The sequence below is a fragment of the Peromyscus eremicus genome, chromosome 7, assembly GCF_949786415.1.
Source record: "Peromyscus eremicus chromosome 7, PerEre_H2_v1, whole genome shotgun sequence".
NCBI lineage: Eukaryota > Metazoa > Chordata > Mammalia > Rodentia > Cricetidae > Peromyscus > Peromyscus eremicus.
This window is the reverse complement of record NC_081422.1, coordinates 64,567,830-64,592,047: the sequence shown is the minus strand read 5'-3', so window position 1 is coordinate 64,592,047 and position 24,218 is coordinate 64,567,830. Positions and strand designations below refer to the sequence as shown.

Genomic DNA, 24,218 nt, shown 5'->3' with positions numbered 1-24,218 from the left:
TAAGGCATGCTAGGATCCCGGGGAGGATGACGGATGGCTTTGCGACCTGGAAGGCTGGGCTCTCACTCAAGCATCCTCTACACCTATCTCTGCCTCCAAGTCGACGCGCCCTACGACAAGATTGAGGTTCCTGTAAGCAAGTCCCCGCCCGCCGGCTCCCTGCTGCGGACTGGGTGGGGACCCGCGGCGCCGCGGAAAGGCTATTTTGGGTGTGGGAACGCGGCGGGAGGAGGGGCACCGGCGGGCTGGGCGCGGGCGCGCGGGGAAAGCCTCCAGCTCGGGCTGCCACGGCAACCGCGTCCAGGCAACGCGCCCGGAAGCGGCTTTGGGCGGCGCGCAGCGGCTCGCGCCCTTCCCGGGTGGGGGAGCCGCGAACCCCGGGCCGGGCCGCGCGCGCGCTGACTGGAGCGCGGGCCCGTAGCCGGGTTCGCCCCGCACAGCCCCGCGCTCGCGGCCACCGCACCCAGAGCGCCAGCGACAACATGGGCAGCCGCGGCGTGCCCGATCCGTGCGCGGGTGAGTCCCCAGGGGTGCCTCTCCTCCCCACGCGGCCGGGCATCTTCTGGATCTAAGCAGCGGTTGCTCCCGCAGGGACCGTCGATATGACCTTGGAGCAACCACTCCATGGATAGACATGGGATAGTGCTAGGGAGAGGAGGGTGAGGGGGGGAAGCTGCGCGTGCCCCGTGTGACACTCTGGACGCGAGAGGGTTAACTGTATGCTGACGCGCAGGGCTGAAGTTGGGCACAGAGCGCAAGTGGCATTGCATCTTCGCGGGGGCTGCAAGCTAGCAGACAGCAGAGCCCCCCGAGGGACTGTTTGAGGCGAGCCAAGGGTGTGCAGAGTTTGCCAGGACTAGGACAAGTCTATCATCCCCGGTCCGAGCTGAGTGACCTTGGGTGGGTTAGCCACATTGCTCCCCCGCGGGTTCCCTGGTTCTCCTCAGTTGCAGCACAAGGCTGTTTTGCTGGTACTGTGAGCTGAGGAAAGAAAGGCCCCTCTGGGTATGCAAGACTTAACCATGTTTATTCTGCAAGGGGTTTCCAATGAGCTGGCTCCCAAAGTGGCAAGAGATGTTACCATTTTATGGAAGATTGTGGAGGGAACACACTGTGGTCCAGAGAGGCTCGTTAAAAGGCACAGATTAAAATTCCATCGGTGCCCTAAAGTCCTAAACCCATTTCAGGCTCAAGCTACTGAATACTTCTTTCCTGTAGTTGATATGATAGGAAACTTTGTGTCTGAACAGGTAAAATCAAAACCCAGTAGTGGCAGGCAGTGGCAAATTAAGTGAGTCATTTCTTCAATGTGCAGAAGCTGTGTGTGTGTGTGTGTGTGTGTGTGTGTGTGTGTGTGTCACGCGCATGCGTGCACTCAGCTTAAAGTCGGTGTGTGCTGGCGTTAGAGATTATTTCACAGAAATAATGCCGGACTGGTTTGGTTCTGCAGAGGGAATCTCTTAGAAGCAGGGGCAAACATTTACATTTGCTCTTTAAAGGTTGGTGGTGGGGCTGGTGGGGCTGACAAGATGGCTCAGTGGGGTAATGTCCTTGCCACCAAGCTTGGTGACCTGAGTTTGAGCTCCAGAACCCACACTGTGAAAGGAGAGAACCATCCTACCCCCACAAAGTTGTTCTCTGACCTCCACACCCACACAAGGCACACAAGCTAAACAAATAAGTGTAATGAAAATTGTAATGTACATTGTATCTGCCTTCGTGTGTGTGTGTGTGTGTGTGTGTGTGTGTGTGTGTGTGTGTGTAGAGGTGACTTATAGGCTGTGGTATTTCTTCTAATTTTAGAACTGGCTGGTACTAAAACTGACAAGGAGGCTGTTTTCCATATTTTCCATCCATAAACTTCTCTGTCCTCTAAGGGGGTGCAAGGGGTGCCCAGGATTCCTGTCACTGGACAGTTGAGATGTTTCTGACTTTGTGTTTCAAGGACACTTTTGATATTCATGGGAATCTGACTTCCTCTGTGTAAAAAGGTAGGCTGGGAGGCCAAGTTTTCAGTTAATGAGTAAACTTCTGCCAGCATGCCTTCCTGAGGGCTTAGAAAGCTTAATGCATTACCTATTAGAAATCTATCATACAAATACAAAATCCTTGTTGCCCAGGAATTCTGTCAATGAGCCTACAGCCCTTTAGTGAACCACAAGTCCTCGACCTTAGAGCCTCCATCAGCAAAGGACTCATCCTCCTGTCTCTGTGGCTGCTAACCCATGTGGCTCTCCTGCCACTCAGTGTCTCTCCTTTTTTGTGTCCTGCAGCCACACTCCTGTATTTTCATTTTTCTGTCTCTGAGCTCATCTCCTCTTTCTCCCTTCTACCAGAGTCTGAGCACACAACTTCCCCCAGAACACCCCTTTCTGGGGTCCACTCATAGAGCTAGGATGACCTTGTCCTGGCTCCTTGATGTCACCTCCAAACCACTAACTCTAAGAATGTGGTACTGTCTTTTTGGCCTCAAGACTCTCCTTGTGTTTCTGGCTTAGCCCTTCCCAAACCTGGTGGTTCTTCAGAATTGCTGGGCACATTTTGAAAAAGACAAGCTCATTTAGACTCTCTCAAATGTCAAAAGGGAGTCATTAGGATGGTTCAAGACCTTAAAAACCCGAACCAATCAACCAAACAGAACCCTTTCTATAAAAAACAAAGCTTAGGTCCGCAAGATGGCCCAGCAGGTAAAGGCACCTGTCTGTCACCAGGACTGACAACCTGACCTTGAGCCTCAGAATCTACATGGTACAAGAAAAGATTGACAATCCTAAATCGTCTTCTGACTTACACATATGTGCTGAGACGCACACAATTAAAAATAAAAAAGCTTTTGTTTGTTTGTTTGTTTGTTTTGCCTAAAAAGAGAAAAACGAAGGGGGGAGGGCAAACAGCCGGCTTGATGCTCGCTCAGGCAGGAAACCACTTCACCTGAGGTTAGGAAGAAGTCATAAACACAGACCCGTGAGCACCTAGACTCATTCTCTGCTCTGCGGGCCTTGCTGGTGACTTTGGGTCTACCTCAAGACTTGCCCCACTTAGTGACCTCAGCCAGACCCCTGTGGCCCCACTCAATGACCTTGCAGTGCGGCAGTCTTGACCCCTGTGGCTCAGCCTTGACCCCCATGGCTCCGCCTGCATTTTCCTATGTTCGCCACTGGTACGGCAGGTGTGCTGAGTCTGCCCTTTCCCTCTTTTAGGAAAGCGCCAGGCGGGACTTGCGCTTCTTCCCTCTTCACGGATTCTGTCCACCTCCTGTGCCGGCTTTAACCATCACCCCATCACCGAGGACTCCAGCCCTTCCTCCCCGGCACTGTAATGCTTCAGTCCATCTTCAGGGCTCCACGTGTTTGATCTTGACATGTTGACTTGGACTTTTTCTGAGTCAGGGTCTCACTATGTAGCCTGCCTAGCCTGGAGCTCACTATGTAGACCAGGCTACCCTCAAATTCGGAGATCTGCCAGCCTCTGCCTCCAGAGTGCTGGGATTAAAGGCATGCACCACGCTATCAGCCTTGGACTCCTTGGGTTCCAGTCTCCAATCCCCAAACCAGCCTCAGTGTCTGTATTTTCTTCTCCCAGCTTGCCAAGTTATCCAGGAGAGAAAATCCCAAAGACCTTTGGACTAGTTCCATTTTAAATTGATAGGGGCTTTAATTTCACGAAGGCTTGCTTTTCTATGAGACACAAGAATTCTATTCTTCATGAACTCAGACAGCATCCACTTGGCTCTGTGCCACGGCTCTCTATCCCATAAGTTCCAGGTTCCCTTTCAGAAAGTGGCCTTTGACAGATAAGATGGAGAGCGTCCACATTCTCCGTTACTGCCCTCCCCCAATGTAAATCCCGCTGGACCCTCCTTTGCACCTCCAAGTATTTCCTTCTCTGTCTCTCCATGTCCTTATGTCTTTGGTCTGAAATTCAGGAACAGCTCTGTGTCTGTCCTAAGTCCAGCCTAAACCCATTCCACACTCCCGCTCCCTCACACTGGCTTTGCCTGCCCCCATTGGGATCTTGTTCCATTTCTCACTCTCATTTTGCCTGTTCATGCTCCCTCCTTTCCCTGCCCAGATCTCTTTCCATCAGTCAACCCATCCTTCCTTTAAGAAGCACTGTTAGAGTCTCCATTCTGTCCACTAGAACCTTCTCTAGTGAAGAAAGTGATGGCAGTTACCAGACATATGTGGTTACAGAGCTCACAGAATATGACTAGTTCAACCAAGGACCTGGATTTTTATTCTTTTATTTACTTATTTTTGAGACAGGGTCTTGCTGTTCAGCCAGGGCTGTGTTTGAACTCGCAATCCTCCTGCCTCAGCCTCCTAAGGGCTGAGATTGAGGCATGTTCTACCACTCCTGGCTTGAACGGAGTTTTCGATGTATGTGGATTTTAAATGAACTTAAACTCAATTGAAATAGCCACAGGGAGCTGTTGGCTGTTGTGTGGGGAGGGCAGAGCCGGTGCTGAAGCTGGATCAGCTGCTCTGTTGCGCTCAGTGAGCTTTTCCCCTTTGACCGGGCACTTCCTTTATCTTTCTGTGGAAACTGCCTCCTCACAGGGCTCCCTAGAGGAGTCTTGGCTGCAGAACTGAGCCTTCCCTCTGCCCTTCTCCTTGATTGGTGCCCTGCTGCCCTCCTCCTGTGCCTCTCTTTCTGTCTTCATGCCCTGACTCTGCAGGTTCCACTCATCCCTCATTTGGTGACTTTTCTTGCTGGCCCCTAGCTGTGGGGACTCTGTCTGAACTTGGGTTGTTGTTTTGGTTTTTTCCTCTTCCCTTCCTGGCCTTCTCTTTTCTCCTTCCCAGCCTCAGTGCCAACTCAGATTCCACCTTCCCGTGCCCCAGTGGGAGCGGATGCTCTCTCTCTGAGGCCAACACTTCTTATCCTTGTTTTGTGGATGAAGAGATGGAAGTAGAGGGGACACAGGATAACTCAAGGCAGTTCTTAGGGGCAGAGCTGAGACAGGGGCTCTGGACATCAGACCCAGCCAGCCCTCCCACCTCTGCTTGGCTCAGGTCCCTGACACGGCTGTTTTATCACCCTGGCTTCCTTAACAATTTCCTTCCCCTTTAAATTTTTTTAAATCTTAAACTGATTCAGATTTATGGAAATGCTTCAACAATAAACTGAAAAGTTCTGATCTCTCTTTTAGCTGCATTCTATAAATATTAACTTTCAACCACACTTGTTTTATCTTTCTGGCACTTTCTCCCACTCTCTCTTTGCATCTATTTGTGGATGTGTGTGTAGAGACACACACTTAGCTTGTAATTTCTCCTGCACTGTGTCAGAGCAACAAGGAGAAAATGTACCTGTACTGTCCCAAATATTCAAGCACATATTTCCTTCTTCTTTTCAAAGGACATTTTCTTATACAGCAGTTGTCAAAATCAAGAAATTAAGTTTGAATCAGTGTTATTCTCTAATTGACAGATATTGGTCAGGCATCCTAATACCATCTTTATACAGAAGAAGAGGAAGATCCTTTTAAAAGAATTTGGTTTAGGGGTCAGGATCCAATCTAGGGTTTAAAACAATCCATTTTTGTAGTGTGTGTGTGTGTGTGTGTGTGTGTGTGTGTGTGTGTGTGTGTGTGTGTATACGCATATATTCATACATTCATATTCTTAAATACAACCTGCTCAGTCTATATACTGTTACTTGTATGTATATTTTCAGGGCTGACCATTTGGTATTGGACAACCAATTGGCGTGCTCTTCCCTGGGGAAGACTATTTCTCCCACCCTTGGCATTCCTTAGTTGCCCATAGTTCTTTGCGTAGGGCTGAGGCCTCATGGGCTTCCCCCATCTACTTTAGCATCTCTGTTGTCATTGTCCTTATTCAGCTCATGTCTACGCAGTCGTGTTGGCGAGACTTCATGGGTGTTGCTTCTGACGTTACTAGGAGGCAGACTCTCATGGCGGCCCCCCAGAAGCTCTGTCTCTTACAATCTCCCTCTTGCTGAGCAGGCCGCTTCTCTGTCCACCATGTAGGGCCCAGGGATTGAACTCACGTTACCAGACTTCACAGCAAGTGCCTTTACCTGCCCTCTCCCCTTTTTCAGATAAGATCTTATTCCCAGGCTGGTCTCAAAACTCACAGCTGTCCTCCTGCCGTAGCTTCTCACATGCTGGGATTACAGGAGTGAGCCGCCATGCCAGGCTCCTCGGGTTAGTATTGTGTGGCTCTAGCTATCCCTGTCTCCCTCCCTCCCTTCCTTCTGAGAGGGTCCCCCAAGTAGCCTAGTTGACCTGGAACTTTTGATCGTCCCGCCTCTGGCTCAGTGATGTCTCTCTCTTGGTTTCTTTAATCTGGGTCAGTTCCCCAGGTGTTTCGTCTTTTATGACCTTGACACTTAAGGAGGGTCCAGTCTGGGTGTGTTGGAGCGCTATGATTGGGCCTGTAGTTATAGCTGAGTGGAGGCACTGTGTCCTGTCCCCAGGTCCACCCAGGGGGTTTCCTGCCCTCATCTTCCTCTCTTGAGTCAGCTCTTGACTCCCTGGGGCTGTGCTGACTTCTGCACAGTGTCACAGTCCCAGGGATGGCTGTCTGTCATGCCTACACGTGTTTCCTTCAGAACCTCCCGTTTTTTGTCCGATCCTTCTGATCCCATGTCTTTCCTGCTTGGTGCGGTACGGTGTGGCGTGAAGGCCTCTGCACAGTGACCTCAGTGACCCCCTCCTCTCACCAGCTGCTTTCCGGCAAGACCCCTTGTGTTTGCCCTTGGCTCTGAGTCACTGTTTCCTCCACTCGGCCCTCTCTGGATCTTCCCCCAGGGTTGCCTCAGTTCAACTACCCTGGAACACCCAGCTCCATTGCCTGCTCCTCAGAGCCTGGTTCACACTGCCCTGCCATCTGCCTGGGGGCCTAGCCTGGTTCCTGCTACTCACTGTAGTGTTTCCCAGCCTCTTCACGCTTGCTGGAGGCTTGCTAGTGTTACTTCCTGTTGAACAGAAGGTCCTGTAGCAGGAGGGCTCCATCCTGTTCAGCATTGTGGAGGCTCAGTGAATATTTGTTAACTGGACTTAAAGTATTTGTTCTGTGTGTGTGTGTGTGTGTGTGTGTGTGTGTGTGTGTGTGTGTGTGTAGGCCCAAGTCTGATGTAGGTAGACTCATTCTCAGTTGCTTTTCCACCTAATTCATTGGGGAAGGGTCTCTCAATCGAACTCAGAGCTTGTTGATAGGGCTAACCAGGTTGCTCTGGGGATCCCGTCTCTGCCTTTAGAGGTGGAATTAGAGTGGGCTGGCTTTTATATGGGTTCTGGGAATCTGAACTTTGGTCCTCAAGCTTGGGAGAGAAGGGCTTCGGCCACTGTGCCCTTTCCCGTCTCAGACTACAGGATTGGCTTCAGTCATTGAGCAAGTGGTCTGCGGTGTGACTGGTAGATGTGAGACCTGTGTCCATCCCAAGAGTCAGGCGGGGTTTGACTCATATAGGATCTGTAGTGAAATGATGGATTGCTTGAATCAACCCCCTCTCTCTCCTTTCCTCCATCCCTCTCTCCCTCTCCCCCTCCTTCCCTCTCTCTGTGTGTGATGTGGATATGTGTTTGCACGCTTGTGGGCTGATGCACGTGGAGGCCAGCTTGTCATTGGTGTCTTGATGGTTCATCCCCTTATATGCTCAGGCAGCCTCTGGACTGAACCCAGAGCTCACTGGTGGGCTGGTCTGGCTAACCAGCTTGCCCTGTGGATCTCCCGTCTCTGTTTCCCCGAGCACTGAGATTACAGGTGTGTTGCTGTGCCCACCTGACATGAGAGCTTGGGATCTGAACCCGGGTCCTCAAGCTTTACTTTCTGAACCGTCATCACTCCAGTCCCTATTTTGTTCTCTTTCCCTCTTCCTGGAAAGGGTCACATGCAGCCCGGACTGGCTTCAAGGATGCCCGTCAACTTTCCACCCTCCAGCGCCTGGGTGCTAGGGTCACAGTTGTGCAGGACCACACAGAGTTCTCTGTGATTCAGGGCATGGAGTCCAGGGCTTTGTTCATGGGAGGCAAGCACTGTCTCAACTGAGCCCCTTCCCCAGAACGTGAGAAGGTATCTCCATGCTGTGGGTGAAATAAATGTTTGCCCCATGACCTCTTAATTGGGGTATATGTTGAGACAGTGAGCATGTACGGTTGGGGAAAATGAGCAGAGAAACCTACCAGCATGTTCAAAATGGCCATGTGGTTCTTCACACTCCAAATGAGCAGCTGAATGTGAGAGAAGGGATTCTCTCCTGTTTCCTCCATGGAGACTGAGACACCTGCTCTCTTCACCGTCTGTCTGGCCTCTCTCTCTCTCAGCTCTTTGTCATCTCCCTCTCTCCTCTTCCCAGTCATCATCCATCCCGTCTCCCTCCTTCCTTCACTATGTCTGCTAGCTCCTTTCTGTCAATCATTTCTACTTCCTCCTGTCTCCACATGGATGGTTTTAGCTTTTGTCTTCTTGGATGGGGTTTTCTTTTTCTTCGGGGAAGTTATCGAAGTTTAATGAAATGTTCAAACTCGCTGGCTTGGCTGGTCTAGACAACTGATCAAGTCTGTGTTCAGACAGTGGTTGGGGTGAGACAGTCACTGAGAGGTTCCTGCCACAGGCCTGTCTTCTCATAGAGATCTGGAGCTCTGAGCAGTCAGATACTGCACCCACCCACCCCCACACCGACCAAGAAGGGTGCCAATGCCCTCATGCACTCAGGATGTCTCTGCCAGATCCCAGACTTAGATTCTAGCTAGGTCCAGGGACACAAGGTTTGGGGATACCAAGCCTCCATGGGGGTTTCCTGAGGCTCAGGAGGTACCCTGAAGTTTCTGTCCGTTAAGGCAGAGTGAGTGATGTCAGGGTGGACAGGAGGCAGAGAAGTGGGGCCCTTTTGCATAACTTTCTTCTTGATAGCATGTAATAACTATACATAATATACATAATGCCAAGTTTTATTATGACATTTTCATACATGTACATAATGTAATTTGATCATATTCACCTACCCCATCATGCTATCTTTCCCTTCCCCCTTCCTGCTGATCTCCTTCCTTTTTCTAGTGAGACCCACTTCTGCGTTCATGCCCCTCTTTCTTGTGTGTGTGCATGTGTGTAGTGTGCATATATGTATGTGTGTGCATGTATGCATGTGTGTGTATATCCTTATGGGTTTCACTAGGGTTGCTTACAGGAGTGTGGATAGAGGTTTGATCACAGGAGTATGGATGGGTACCTTACCAGGAATCTCCTTCTCCTGGCAACCATAGATCCTGGCAGAGGATCAGGGCACCCTGGGTCTCCATGACAGGATGTTAATGGACCTGACCTTGTGCAGTCACCCACAGCTGCTGTGAATGCAACCGACTTTGTCATGCCAGAGGTTGGCACTCCACATCGTGCCCACTTTTCTCCAGCTCTTGTCGTGATGATGTCCCATTTGTGGCTGTGTATTTGGCCGTCACCTTATCTCAGCCCTTGGACCAGGTATGAGTCTCTGCATTCACCACTGACCGCTGCAAAAGCAAGCGTCCGCAACCAAAGCTGATGGCCACGCAGGCTAGCCTGATGGCTGGCTTTCATCTATGCTCTCTCGCTTCCCTTCCTCAGTTCCTGGGATATTCCTGGCTCTCTATATAAGGCTAGACGATTCTGTGGAGGAAGGGGAGACTTGTTTGCTTTTTACCGTGGGTGATTCTTTGTTGTTTCTTTTCCATGGCTCAGCAGTTAACTGATATGATCTTATCTTACTTTATTTTATGGTTCTGGGAATTGAACACAAAGCCTCAAGCATGCTAGGGAAGCAGTCTACCACTGAGTATCTCCCCCCCACACCTCCACCTCAAGCCCCTTTGATCTTTTAGAAATGTGGTTCTTGGTGATTTGAAAAAAAAAAAAATGATATAGTGGGATATAGTTATCTCGTTCTGTTACACCAGGAAAGCAACTGGGAATGTGTTGCCTGAGAAGCATCAGAGAGCTTGAATGAACACTTGGGTGTCTCCTGAAGCGACACCTAGCTTCTAGGGTGGTGTGCTTAGGAGGTGACTGGGTCCTGCAGGATCCTGCCTCTGGATGTCTCTTCCCTGTTGACTGGTGGCCAGCTCCCAGCCTCTGATGGCTTGTGGCTGTGGCAATGACACCCTTTGTGGATGGAGCTGCTGCAGGAGGGAAGACAGGCAGAGATCCTGCCGCCGCTGGAGTGTGGCTTAATAAAGAGCGTGTTTGTGTGGGAGAGAAAGTGTGGGGCTGCTTTTTGAATTATGGAATTCTTAAAATTGTTTAACCGGGAAGATGTTATTCAGAAACCCCTTGGAGCCTTGAGCTTTTTTGTTTTGTTTTGTTTTGTTTATTTCATATTTCTTTTCTCCCTGTTTTTAATTATCTGTGGAAGGGCTCGAGAGTCCTCCCCTGCACTCTCTAAATAGTTAGAGTGTTAATGTGCTGGCCTACAATGTCACTCCAGATGGGATGATCTCTGGGAGGGAGATTCCTGGGCTGGCAGAGAAGATCAATGGTGTCCTGGGTCCTGGGACAAGGGCACAGGCTGGGAGTGTCTTCCAAGCCCGCATCCTTAGCTTTTCAGTTAGAATGTCAGGCAGGGTAGAAGCCTACAGTCTCTCTCTCTCTCTCTCACACACACACACACACACACACACACACACACACACACACACACACTCACACCCAGCCTTCTGCCTGCAGGAGAACCAGAAGTCGTGCCTTCCCGCCTGCGGGTGAACCCTGCTGCAGCGCGGGTGTAGGTAGAGAGTTTATACCCGCTTTTAATAATATTTTTTCTGCTCTTGCTGTTGCACTTGGCAGATTCCCGTTTTAACATTTGGTAATGTGTCTTTGCTAATGCTAGAGAGAAAAGTCCCCAAAAATAGTGGTTGGAAAAAGTAATAGTAAGACACTTCTTTGGGTGTGGCTGCACACTTGCACGAGTGCAAGGGTCTCCTGCAAGGTGACCCGAAGCTGCTGCCGCACTCACGCTGGAGGGGCCTCTTGAGTCAGCCACCGATATGTCACTGGGGTAGAGCACTGTCTTAGTCACTGAACTATTGCTGTGAAGAGACACCATGACCAAGGCAACTCTTTAAATAAAGGAAAGCATTCATCTGGAGGTTTGTTTACAGTTTCAGGGTCTTCATCCAGTATCATCATGGCAGAGAGTATGGCAGCAGGTAGGTGTGGTGCTGGAGAAGTAGCTAAGAACTGCATCCTGGTCTGTAGGCCTAGAGAGAGAGAGAGAGAGAGAGAGAGAGAGAGAGAGAGAGAGAGAGAGACAGACAGACAAAGAGACTGGGCCTGCTTGGGCTTTTAAGATGGCTCAGAGGTTGACACTGGCTGCTCTTCCAGAAGACCCCCGGGTCAATTCCCAGCACCCGCATGACAGCTCACAACTGTCTGTAACTCCAGTTCCACGGGATTTGACATTCTTACACAGATATACATGCAGACAAAACACTAATGCACATAAAACAAAAATTAAAAAGTCATTAAAAAAACCAAACAAACCTCAAAGCCCATCCCCAGTGACACACTTCCTCCAATAAGGCCATACCTCCCAATTCACACTCCCTGGTGACTAAGCCTGCAAATAAATGAGCCTATGGGGGCCATTCTTATGTAAACCACCCCAAGCACCTCAATAATTAAAGAAAGGTGGGCTTTTCCCCATTAGAGAAAGAAAAAGGCTGATGAATCTGTATTATTAGCATCTGTGAAGAGGAATGATGCCCGGCTTCCTAAGAGGTATGATTCCTATAGGGTACGGTCCCTGTTGCTCTACAGCCCTCATCCCAAACAGTTCAAGTAAACAACAGAGACTTAAATAGCATTTCAAAATAGCTGATATTAATAGACGAGAACAAAACCAATCTGTTTTCCCAGGGATTCTCCTCACAACACTGGCATCATTCTGAGCCTTGGTGAGTGGGCTAAGGCAGCACCACCAACCTGTGCCTTGCACTCTGGGGTTTGTTTGTGAACCCACATGACCCAACAGAGGCCGGCAACCCACTGTGCTGGCTGGAAGGCCAGGAAATGTGTTCAGCATTCTAAGAAACTCCTGAAAATTTATTTCTTTCAGATTTTAAAAATTTACTTTATGTGTATGATGTTTGGCCTGCGTGTGTGTGTGTGTGTGTGTGTGTGTGTGTGTGTGTGTGTGTGATATGCATTATGTTCACGACCTAGTTGGTCAAAAGAAGGTGTTGGATTCCCTAGAGCCGGAGTTATGGATGGTTTGGAGTTACTGTGTGGCTGCTGGGAACTGAAATCAGGCCTTCTACAAGAGTAACAAATGCTCTTTACTGCTGAGCCTTCTCTCCAGGCCTCCCCGTCACTCCTTTATTTGAGTTAGGGTCTTGGGTAGCTTAGGCTGGCTTTGAACTGGCTGTGTAGTCAAGGATGACCTTGAACTCCTGATTCCCTTGCCTCCACCTCCTGAGTTCTGGGATTGTAAATGAACACCCAGAGCTTCTGCATGCTTAGCAAGCATTCCACTTACTGAGCTACTTCCCTAGTCCTCTGAAATGCAATGTTATGCATCAAATGGAAATCACCCTTTACCGGTCTAGCTCGTTGTGAATGTAATAGAGTGAAGGGGAAGAAAACAAGCCTTGGCCAGTGGATTCCAAGCCATTTCACTGGAGATACCTGCCTGGGACCCTATAAGCCCATCACCCAGCCCCTGGAAATGCTCTGGGTGGCTGTGCCTTAGAACTGCTATGTCTGTGCCATATGCCCAGGTCCCCATGAGCAGGTAATCCAGGCCACAATGACAGCTGTGACTGTGACAGAGGCACCAGGCTCAGGTCTCATAACGTGCCTGCAGGGGAAGGAGAAGGTAAAGCCGACAGACAGCATGTGTGTTCAAATGGAACCATAGATAGCATCCTTTGAGCTCAGAGTGAGGCTTGCTTCTCAGTTTTTACAGCCAAAAGTGAGCAGTTTCTACATTGGTTACTGCTTGTTGTTTCGTTGTTTTATTTGAGAGGTACTTGCTCAAATTTCTGTGATTGTGAAAATAACATGCTTTTTAAAGTAGTTTGAAAATGAGAACAGAATAGAAACATGCTTAATGCTATTGGTTACATTTTGGCAGATTTCTATTGGGGGATTTATTAAGGCAACTCCAAGTAGTTAAAGAGAGGTTTATTTTGGAGAATAACTTACAACAAGTAAAGGGATAGGTTACAGGGTCCAGGAGAGGTGAAGTGCAGTCCAGGGGTGTTCTCCCGAGAACTCCGCTCAGTCTACCATCCAACATCCAGGATTACCAGGAACCAAGAGGCCGGCACATCCAGATCCCGGGTCTTAAGGGCTCCTGACTCGTCCCCACCTCAAGGGCAGGCCATAGGTAGGCATGACAGTTACCGGAAGCCTCAATGGGGGTAGTACTTCCAGGTCAAAGCTGGAACAGCTACCCACTACAGATTTCTTTCTACTGTTTTTTAAATTTACTATAGAACAGGGCAAGAGGGCACACACTGGTCATTCCAGCACTCAGTCAAGGCAGGAAGATTGAGATTTTTGAGGCCACCCTGGGCTACATAGCAAATTATTGGCCAGCCTGGACTATAGAGAGATCCTATGGCAAACAAGGAAGTAAACAAGATTACTGTCACAACGCTTGAAGTGGTCAAGCCTTTTTCCTGCCCTTTCTAGGGGAGTGGAGGGGGTTTCTGAGTTTCTGGTGGTGATGTAGGATCTAGAAAGTGTCAAGGATGATAAATGAATGTAAGTCATCTGCCATTGGCCAGGTATATACAGAGCAGCATGTTTGGGTGTGAGGACACACATGCCTCACTGACCATATACAGTCCTGACAGCTCATTAGTTTTCCTGGGTCCACCTCACAACCAAAATGCCACCTCCATCCTTGAATATGCTGGGCCAGGATATTTTTTTCCAGGAGTGGCTCACCTGGTCTCCAAACTTCTGATCCTGGGGTGGGCCAGGTAAGCTACCTATGAAGAAGAAGGCCAGGCCTGGTTTCTTGTGCTAGCCTGTTGTCTGAGGCCTGTTGGGGATTCACGGACAGCTATGGCTGTTGGTCGTGGTCTTTCCTTGGTCTGGTCAAGCTGGATGTGTTGGCTTTGGAAATGAGGCATCCTGGCTTGGGTTGCCCTTCTTCTCTCACCAAAAGAGGTAGTAGCCAGATCCTGTCCATTCACACACCACAGAGGCAAATCCAGTAATCGGGCACAGGGGGAATAGTGTGGGGTGTGAAAGGTAAGAGAAGAGGGACGTAGCATGTAAAAGTAGTCTCAAACTTGGGGTGTAGCTCGGTTGGTGGAATGCTTGCCTGGAATACATAAAACCCTAAGGTGGATCCCTGGGTTCTGTGTAAACCAGGCGTGGTGGTAAAAATCTGTAATGTCAGCACTCAGAGGCAGAAGCAAGGAGATCCGAAGTTCAAGGTCATGCTTGGCTATATAGTCAAGGCTGGTTTAGGCTACATGGAGCTGTCCCCTCCTCCCCCCCAAAAAACAATAAAACAAAAACCAAACCAAAAAAAAAAAAACAACCCAAAGGAGCCTCAGGTCTGTTCAAGTCATGTATGGAGAAAGAGGCCTGTGGGGTCAGGTAGGAGAGCAGGAAACTGTTGGCCTGTGCACGCAGCAGGACAGTGGTTAGCTTGCTCTTGCTCTTGGGTCTGCTGTCCCAGGCATTTGTGCTAGGCCAGGTTAGGACCGCTTCTCACCATCGGGAGCTGAAGGACAAACAGGCATGGCATTGGGGCAGTGGTGGTGGCAAGATTGGAAATTTTGCAGAATCTTTAAAACCTGAAGTTAAGAGGGTTCATGGGATAGCTCAGTGGTTAAGGCTATTTGTTTCCAAGCTGGGTAAAATCCCAACTCAAAGTAAAACACCGCTGCCCGTGCCCCCCATAAAAGCAAACCTCAGGGATTTATGATACAATCAGAATAGCACATGGACCCTGACCTTCCTGATTATACTTTAGACCCACTTGTCAGAGATCAGATCCATAAACTAATGGGAGATGCTAACTTCAGGCAGGTGCATTGGAGTTGACCCTGAGAAGATCTGGAAATGCCAGCCAGGAAGGGATTTATTCTAGTGATTGATGATCAGCCTCTAATTCAGCCGCAACAGAGATCCCCTCCCGCTATTGTGGCAAAGAGTCCTGGTGCCAACCAACCAGATGACTAAACAGATGAACAGGACCCTTGCAGCAGCCACGAAAGGTCACCAGCTCCAAGGATCTGTCGGTGTGTTTTGTGAACTCTCACTAAAGGGAATTTAATATCATGGAGTCAATGCTGGATGATGGAAGTGTTGAGGCTGAAAGAGCCTGTCTAGTAGTCAAGAGTGTATCCTCTCCTCGTTCACAAAGTTCATCTGGTTGGGATTTCTGTAGCTCAGGAAGGTGGGTGGCATCAGCCTCAGTGAAGGGCATGGCCAAAGTCTACATTCGGCCACCGATTTGTACTGAATGAGACTGATGTTCAGTCTCAGTAAAGAACTCTACAATTTAAGATAATTCCTTCATTGATGGCAGTTCCGACATGGGGGTGGGTGCCGGACATGTATGGATGCTAAATGAGTTTTAAATTGGGCTGTTTCATTAATGAAAAATCCCACAAAGTGCCATATAACCTTAAAAGTGTAAGCGTTCTATGATTCCAAGTTTCCACATGGACTTGATTCTCTTTTGTCTAAATGGTGGAAATTCTTCTCTTTTACACCCAAGACCTCGTTGAACATCATAGCCTGTTTGACATAAGTTACTTTTCTCCTCCTTAAATGTAATTTGTTTAAAATTTGAAGTTCTTTGTCTGGGAAAGTGAAATGTTCACATTTTGAAAGTCTAAAAATAAAACACCAGAGAATTGATGCCAAAACAATGGTGTCAATCAGAAATGCTTTCTCAATCCAGCGTCAGAATGGGACTAATTACAGAATCAGCTTGTGGGTACCACGCACTCATTGTTTTAAGTCAGTTACCCACGGACTTGAGAAACCTAAGTTCTAAAATCTTTTAAAAACTCCAGTTTTCTGATGAGTTGTGACAGCCAAATAGTGTGCATAGGTAAGATTTGGTATGAATGATTATCTTTTATAACAAAATTTTTAAATTAAGAGTATCCATACCATTCTCTTAGTGGATAGATAGGTTCCTCCAAATCAGCTTCCATTAAACATGCATTGTTTTTATTTTCGATTCATTTAGAGACAAGTGTTCTTAATTGCTCACCAAGATCAGATTTACTAAGGTGGCTTATTGAAAATTTCTACAGAGAAGTACAAGATTGAATAAATCTGTGAAGGAGATTGCTTGGGGGGAACTGGGGGTGTCGCTGGGTGGCAGAGCAATCATCTAGCACGTGGGAAGGGCTGGGTTCTAGCCCCCGTATTTCAGGGGGTGAGGTGAGGGTCTTGCTTCTGGAAGAGTAGTTTTCAAGCTCAAGATGCAGATGGGGAATGAGGAAGCTTCTGGAACCTCCCTTTGATGGTCCTTGTTGCTCTGTCTGGTAGGGATTAGCAGCCCTTGTTTCAGAAGCATTCTGGTTTTCAAGGCTCGTTCCCCCTTCCCGGGAAGTACTTGATGTTTATTTCACGTGTGAGGTCAAAAGCATTTCTGACTACAGCTGATTGGTGGATCCACACAGCTTAGGAGCCTCGTGGTATCTTAAACAATCAGAGTGTGAGGTCCTTTACGTCCTAGGTATAAACTGTTCGATAATTTAGCCCTTATTTTTTTTTCCCCAACAGATGTGAATTATTAAAAAGAAAATGGCCCAACAGGACACTGTATTTCCTTCTCTTGCCACCCAGGAAGGGTATACTATCTGGAAAATATGCATCTAAGGTATAATTTTTCTTTCCACCAGTCTCACGAGGGTTGCTACAGGGTGTGAGGGTCATGACTGAGGAAGCCTGTGGCCATTACATTGTAAAGGGTCATTTTGTTTAAGGACAAGAAAAGCGTTTTAGCATCCCTCTCATGGCTCCTGTGGGCCACTCCATGACCACAGAAGGCAGAGATTTCACAGTGGCTGTGCAATAGACTTGAACTTCCTGCCCACAGTAAAATCACCGTGGAGCTTGAGGCAAATGTTCCCATTAGCCCTTTGAAATCAGAAGTTGCGTATTGGATGCCTGGGGGGAAATACTGGCTCACAGAAATGCATTGATAGTAAGTCCTTTCTAAATGATCTGCCATTTACAGAACGAGGTGATCTCACAGCCACCTCTGATTTTCCTGGCTCATCTTGAAGTAGTATCATTTCGATTGCCCCCCAAATAAATAAATTTTAAAAAGGACCTCATTTTCAGATGGTCTTCTTATGGGTGGAACAAAACCATGGCACCTCAGGGGACATTCGAGCTCTCCAGAGTCCCCGGCCCTTCTCATTGCATCCTGTTTGATGTCTGTTCCTCATGTCTGAGATGGCCTGGCCCCTAGAGGCATTGGAGTTCATGATCACTGCTTTAGGGGAAGCAGTAGGTCAACAGACCTCTGGGGTCAGCTTGATCTGGTTATCACAGCTATCACAACTGATGTGGGGAGCCATGGTGTGTCTGTTCCGCCAGCTTCCTGCTTCTTGGAGGTCACAGAGCCTGCCAGCAGCCCACTTAATTCCATGGGCATAGTCACCTTAAAATCCTGTCTAGCTCCCAAAGAAAACTCTTTGGAGTAGAAATATTTCCTTTAATCCCATTTGTTTATGGAGACAGACGATTTGTATTTCTTTCTGGCTGGAAAGATAACCTTTTCCTCACCGGCAACTTGTAACAATGTGGCAACTTGTAACAATGTGGCTCCTTCTGCAGGCGAGTGAGGACCATGCCCCGACACAGCCAGTCCCTGACCATGGCACCCTACTCTTCTGTGAGCCTGGTGGAGCAGCTGGAAGACAGGATCCTCTGTCATGAGAAAACCACAGCAGCACTGGTGGAGCACGCCTTCCGAATCAAGGACGACATCGTCAGCAGCTTGCAGAAGATGCAGAGTAAAGGGGGAGGCGACCGCTTAGCCCGGCTGTTCTTGGAAGAGCATATCAGGAATATAACTGCCATTGTGAAGCAATTGAATCGGGATATCGAGGTAAAGGGTGTGCAAGCCAGTGGGTTATTTTCATCTCCCTAGACCTGGCCCATGTCAGGTTGCCCAAGTCTGAGTCCCAGCTGTCAGGTAGACGTCATGTGTGCATGCCCGTGTGTGTGTGTGTGTGTGTGTGTGTGTGTGTGTGTGTGTGTGTGTACTCACCCACTCATGCATGAACAGAGGTTGACTTTGGTATCTTCCTCTAGCCTTCTCCACCTGTTCTGGTTTTATTTCTGTGGTTATGATAAAATACCCGACAAAAAACAACTTAGGAGGTTTATTCATTTATTTATTTTTATTTTATGTGCATTGGTGTCTTGCCTACAGGTATGTCTGTATTGAGGGTATCATCTGGAACTGGAGTTACAAACAGTTGGGAGCTGTCATGTGGGTGCTGGGAATTGAACCCTGGTCCTCTGGAAGAGCAGCCAGGGCTCTAAACTGCTGAGCCATCTCCCCAGCCCCCGAAGGGTTTATTTTAGTTTACAATTCCAGGTTACAGTCCGTCATTGTGGGGAAGTTAAGGTAGGAACTCCAAGCAGACAGTGACATCACATCCAGTTGAGAGCGAAGAGAAAGGAGTTCATGAATGTAGCTTGCTTGCCAGTCAGCTGGATTTCTCCACTATTTCACAACCCACAGTGGACTGGCTCTTCCCACATCAATTAATTTGAGACACCACCCCCACGCAGACACGCCCACAGGCCAATCCAGTGAAGACAGTTCCCCCCCTGAGACTCTTCTTGTGTGATTCCAGGTTGTGCCAAATAGACAATTAAACTATCACACTGCCTTTTTTTTTTTTTTTGGGAGACAGTGTCTCTTACTGATCCTAGAACTGGCCTTTTCGGCTAGATTGGCTGGCCAGCAAGCCTCAGAAATCAGCCTGTCTCTGTCCCCCAGCTCTGGGGTTATAGGTACATACCACCATACTAGGCACTTAACGTGGGTGCTGGGGACCCATAAGCTCAGCAGTTTGCACAGCACCCACTTTACCAACTGAATCATCCCTCCAGCCCTTCTCCCCTTTTTGTGACATGTGCTCACGGTGTAGCCCAGGCTGGCCTAGAACTTCCAACGTGTAGCAGTCCTCCTGCCTCTGCCTCCCAAATGCCAGAACTGCAGGCACTTGGCACCAGATCTGAGCTGTCTGTCCCATCTATTATTATTAGATATTTCTAGAACAGGATCTTATGTAGCCGAGGCTGGCCTTGAACTTTATGGAACCAAAACTCCTTATACTTCTATTTCTAGATTACAGGTGTGTATTACCATGCATGGTTTCATGGCATTCTGGGAGACCCAAACTAGCCTTTTGTGTACACTATAAAGGTATTCCATCAACTGAGATACATCCCAGCCCTAGGCTTACTTTAGGATAAGGTCTCATGTGTCCTAGGCTGACTTCAAACTTACTATGTAGCCAAGGTTGTCCTTGAAATCCTGATCTTCCTGCTTCCAAATTCTGGGATTAAGAATGTACCCCACAGGGCTAGCTAGAGAGATGGCTCAGCAGTTAAGAGCACTTGATGTTCTTGAAGAGGACTTGGGTTTGGTTCCCAGCACCCACATGGCAGCTCACAACCATTAGTTAGTACACTACTTTCAGAGGATCTGGTGCCCTCTTCTGGCCTTCTCAGATATCAGGCATACACCGTGCACATTCATGCAAAACACTCAGACACATAAAATAAAAATAAATAAATCTTTTTTAAAAAAAATGCTTTGTCTTAGCTCTTCTTTTTGCTTTTTTAAAATTTACAGTTTATTTATTTGTGTGTGTGTGTGTGTGTGTGTGTGTGTGTGTGTGTGTGTGTTCACGTATGTGGGTCCATGTGTCATGGCATGTACAGAGGTCAGAGAGCACTTGCAAGAGTCAATTCTGTCCTTCCACCTTGTGAGTGCTGGGGATTGAACTCGTCATCCACCTCAGCAGCAAGTACCTTCACCTGCTGAGCCATCTCTCCAGCCCTGCCTTGTCTATTCTTCATGATCACCAAGGAAACTGCTTGTAGGAACATCCGAGTTATGTTCACGTCACTGCAGTATTTGATGGCAATTACTGTCAGTGCTCTTTGTGTTTATTTTAAATTTACCTTGCTGATTATTAAATCATTTTGTTTTGTTTGGATCTCAGTGGAGATGGAGAACTAGACAAAAAGTTTTCCTGTAAACCTTCGTGCCTTTGAAGACGGTTATTACCTCAGTTACCGGGTCAGCCCTGGTTGCTCCAGATGAAATGTTTCTGGGCTGAAATGATTACACAGTGCGTGTTGTATTATTCAGGCTGTTTAGGCGTTTGAATGGCTTCTCACACTCCTCTTTATTTGTTCTGACGAGGCCGATATTGTCTATTCTTGGAATTTGTAAGTTTATTTCTAATTTTGAACAATCACAGGGGCCATGCAATTTAGTTCAGAAAGCTTAAGACCCACCAGGCACAGCCTGGGCTTCTGTCTCCACACAAGGTCAGTATTGTTCACATGGAATTTTCAGCAATATGAACAAAAGGTTGGTGGCCGACAGGGAAACTTGTTTCCTGTTGGGGCTTGTGTTTCAATCATGCTTCCCTAGACAGATTTGTGGTTTTGTTTCTTTGTTTGGAGGCAAGATCTCATGGAGCCTAGGCTGGCCTTGAAGTTCCCAGTAGCCTAGGACTGACCTTCTGCCTCGGCCTACTGAGTACTGGGGTTACAGGTGTCTACTACCACACCCAGTTTATGTAGCACAGATTGAGCCCAGGGCTTCATGCACGCTAAGTCAGCATGTTACCAACTGAAGTATATCTTCCAGACCCTGAATTGATGTGGTTTTTTTTAAATAGCTTTATTGAAGTGTAATTAAATATCACAAAAAAAGAATCCACTGACCAGTATATAATTAAATGAGTTTTAGTAAATTTATAAAATTGTGCAACCATTAACACTGTCTCATTTTAGGACATTGCCATTGTCCCCTCCTCAAATTCATAGGAACTCTACTCCCACCCTTCACGTATGGACTTCAGACAACATCCCATGTTTCCCAGGCTGGCTGCAAACTCATTATGTAGCAGAGAGATACACACAGCACTTTGTGCATGCGAGGCTGGTACTCTTCCCTGATGAGCTGCTTGCCTAGCCCACGTGTTAATGTCAGCGAAGTCTGCCTTTCCTTTTCCCTCTTTTATGGTTCATGCTTTTCATGCTGTGGCCTAAAAACTGTTTGATTACCAAGCCAAGGTTGCAGAGGCTTTTTTAGGGAGTTTTCTGCCAAACTTTTAGTTTTCGTATTTGATTTTGTGACCTGCTCTGAGTTAGCTTTGGTAAATGGGGGTGAGGTGAGGTAAGGCATTCACCGACTAGAACAGACCGTGAGCTTCTCGAGTAAAAGCTTGTCCGATCCATCTTCCTATTGTTCGAGTGAGCACAGTGTTTGAAGGCAAGTGGGGAGGCTGTTGGTGCCCATTTGTGCTGCTGGGATAAAATGCTGGAGAGTGGTTGCTCTCTAAAGACCAGGAATGCATTTAATATGGGTGTGCACTTGTGGTAATGTGTTTGTGTGAAGATGGGTGTGAGTGCATGTGGCGGCCCGGAGACAACCTCAGATGTCATTCCAGTCATCCCTTAAGCTCTGTCCTCTTTGTTTCTTTGAGACAGGGTCTCTTACTGACTTAGATCTCCCCAGGTAAGGTGGCAGGATGGCTGGTAAGCCCAGGGACTCCTCCCGCCATCTCCCCAACGCCGGGATTACGGCTGCTCACTACCATGCCCAGATTTATTATATAGGTTCCGGGGACCAGCTCCAAGTCCTCATGTTTCAAAGAAATCCTTCAGTGACTGAGCTGTCCCCTAGTTTCCACGGGTCCTTTTAGAAAGGTCTAGGATCTATTCTTAAAGGTGCTGTCATTGTGACTCAGTGACCTAACACTGCCACAGTGAGGATTGAGTGTCAGCATGGATTTGGGAGAGGACACTCTTATCTAACCCAGAACAAAGCTTATGAAATGAATAGATGCTCAGTAGAGTGAAGGCAGCTGTGGAGTTGCTGGAAATGCAACGTGCCGCCTTCCTCTCAGTGATCCCCATTCTGAGATTAAAAACAATCCTACTCCCTGATGCACTCCTTTCCCTTTTCCATTTTGCCCCTGGGGAGCTCTTCTAGAACCCTGAACTTGTTTTTTGGTTTATTTGTATTTAAGACATAGTCTCTTATAGCCCCAGTTAGCCTTGAGGTAGCTATATAGCAGAGAATGTCCTTGAACTTTTGATCCTCTGGCCTCTACCTCCCAAGTGCTGGCTACCCAATTCAGAGGGTAACATTTCAGAGTTAGCTTTATAAATTCAGGGTTTTCAGGGCTGGGGATGTAACTTTGTTGGTAGAGAGCCAGCCTAGCACGTGGGAAGCCCAGGGTTTGATCTCAAACACAACAGAAACTACAATCCCAGCACCTGAGAAGTAGAAACAGGAAAACCAGGAGTTCTAGGTCATCCTTGACTATATAGGAAGTTCAAGGTTGGCCCTGGCTACATGAGATCCTGTCTCAAAAAAAAATAGTTTTTGAACAATTTATAATGTGGTGAATTTGAAATCACAGTTTTGTTATTCTACACTATCTGAAACACATTTTATGTAATGATATGTCTTGCCTCATCCAGAAAGCACTCTTTTTCCATTTCCATGCATTTTTAGAGTATACAAATTCTGCAAATGAAAAGATGATTTCTGTTATAGAGGTGGAAAACTGAATAAAATCTAATTTGGGCAGGAAATTTACTTTGGGTATCTGAATGTTTACTTTCTTGTCACTGGTAATAATTATACAACATGTCAAAGTAACCGGCAAGGAAGTTTTAGAAACTTAAGATTCCACTGCGGAATGCCAGTTCTATGGATCTGTATATATTTTTAACCTAAGCGTGTCTGCCCAGACACATCTAAAAAGAAGAAGCTTGATGAGGCATTCAAATTACTGCACTGTTGCCAAATTTCCTCAAAGGAAAATCACGGCAGTATTAGTCGGTTGGGGCTGCTGTGACAAATAACCACGGGTTATGTGGCTCAGAGAGCAGAGATTTATTTCCTGCCGTACTAGAGGTTCAAGGTCCAAAGCCCCGCTTCCTGGTGTCAAGGGAAAAGGCAGAAGCAAGCTCTTTTCTTTTTATTGTTTATTGTTTATTTTTTTAGTCAGGAATCATGTAGTCCATGCTGGTCTAAAACTTGATATCTAGCCGATGATGACTTGAGCTCCTGATCCTCCTGGATCCTCCTCCCGAGTGCTGGGACAACAGGTGTGCCTCACCGTTCCCCGTGTGTGCGGTGCAAAGGAACAAGCAACGCTTCATGTATGCTAGACCAGCGCTTTACTGAGCTCCGTCCCCAGCTGACTGGTTGTCGTTGTATTAGTACAGGGCCCATATGGAGCCCAGGCGTCCCTAGGAATTCTATCCATTAGGCTTCTCATCCCTATAATCTAACTGCATTCCCAAGACCTCCTCCTGACGTTGGAGGTTAGGATTTCAACGTACGTGTTTTAAGAGGACACAATGATGGAGAATACAAACCTTAAAGTCTTAAAAGGAACTCTTTGCTTATCAGCAGTGTAAAATTAGGGGAGTAGGGTGGCTAGGAAGATGACTCAGTATTTAAGAGCACTTGATACTCAAGCATGAGGATCGGAGTTCGGATCCCAGCACCCACATCAAATGTCTTACAACTGCCTGTAATTCCAGCTCCTGGGCACTTGCACACATGTATGCACACACACACACACACACACACACACACACACACACACACACACACACATAAAACACAAATAATAAAAATAAAAATAATTTTTAAAAGTTATTATTGTACAGAAGATGAGAGTAGTAAAAAAGATGATAGTTACATATATAAAATGAGAGACATTAGTATATTCAGATTGTATTCAAACACAATATTTGTATTATATTTGTGTATTTGTGTCAGAGGGCTAGATTCTTACTGAGTTTCTTCTGTAAACTGCTTGGCTTTTTGTTATATTTTTATTAGTGTTTTATACTTGTTTTTCAGTTCACTCTAAACTTTTACTGGGTTCTGTTTTGTTAAGAAGCATGACTGTAGGTAGTTTTTTTTTTTTTTTAATAATGTAAAACTGAGTGACAGGTAAGAACCTGGCTTACTGTGCACCCATCACCACGAGTGGG

General features: G+C 47.3%; 1 protein-coding gene across 1 annotated transcript in view; it reads left to right on the top strand.

Annotated features, from left to right (window-relative positions):
* The first annotated feature begins 420 nt into the window (after positions 1 to 420).
* Fam81a (family with sequence similarity 81 member A) overlaps positions 421 to 24,218 on the top strand; it is a 52,582-nt gene continuing 28,784 nt past the window's right edge. Inside the window, exons 1-3 of the mRNA XM_059266999.1 lie at positions 421 to 516; positions 16,713 to 16,809; positions 17,775 to 18,048. Of these exons, the coding sequence (XP_059122982.1) occupies positions 16,799 to 16,809; positions 17,775 to 18,048 (285 nt within the window). The 5' untranslated portion in view covers positions 421 to 516; positions 16,713 to 16,798. The remainder of the gene's footprint in view (positions 517 to 16,712; positions 16,810 to 17,774; positions 18,049 to 24,218) is intronic.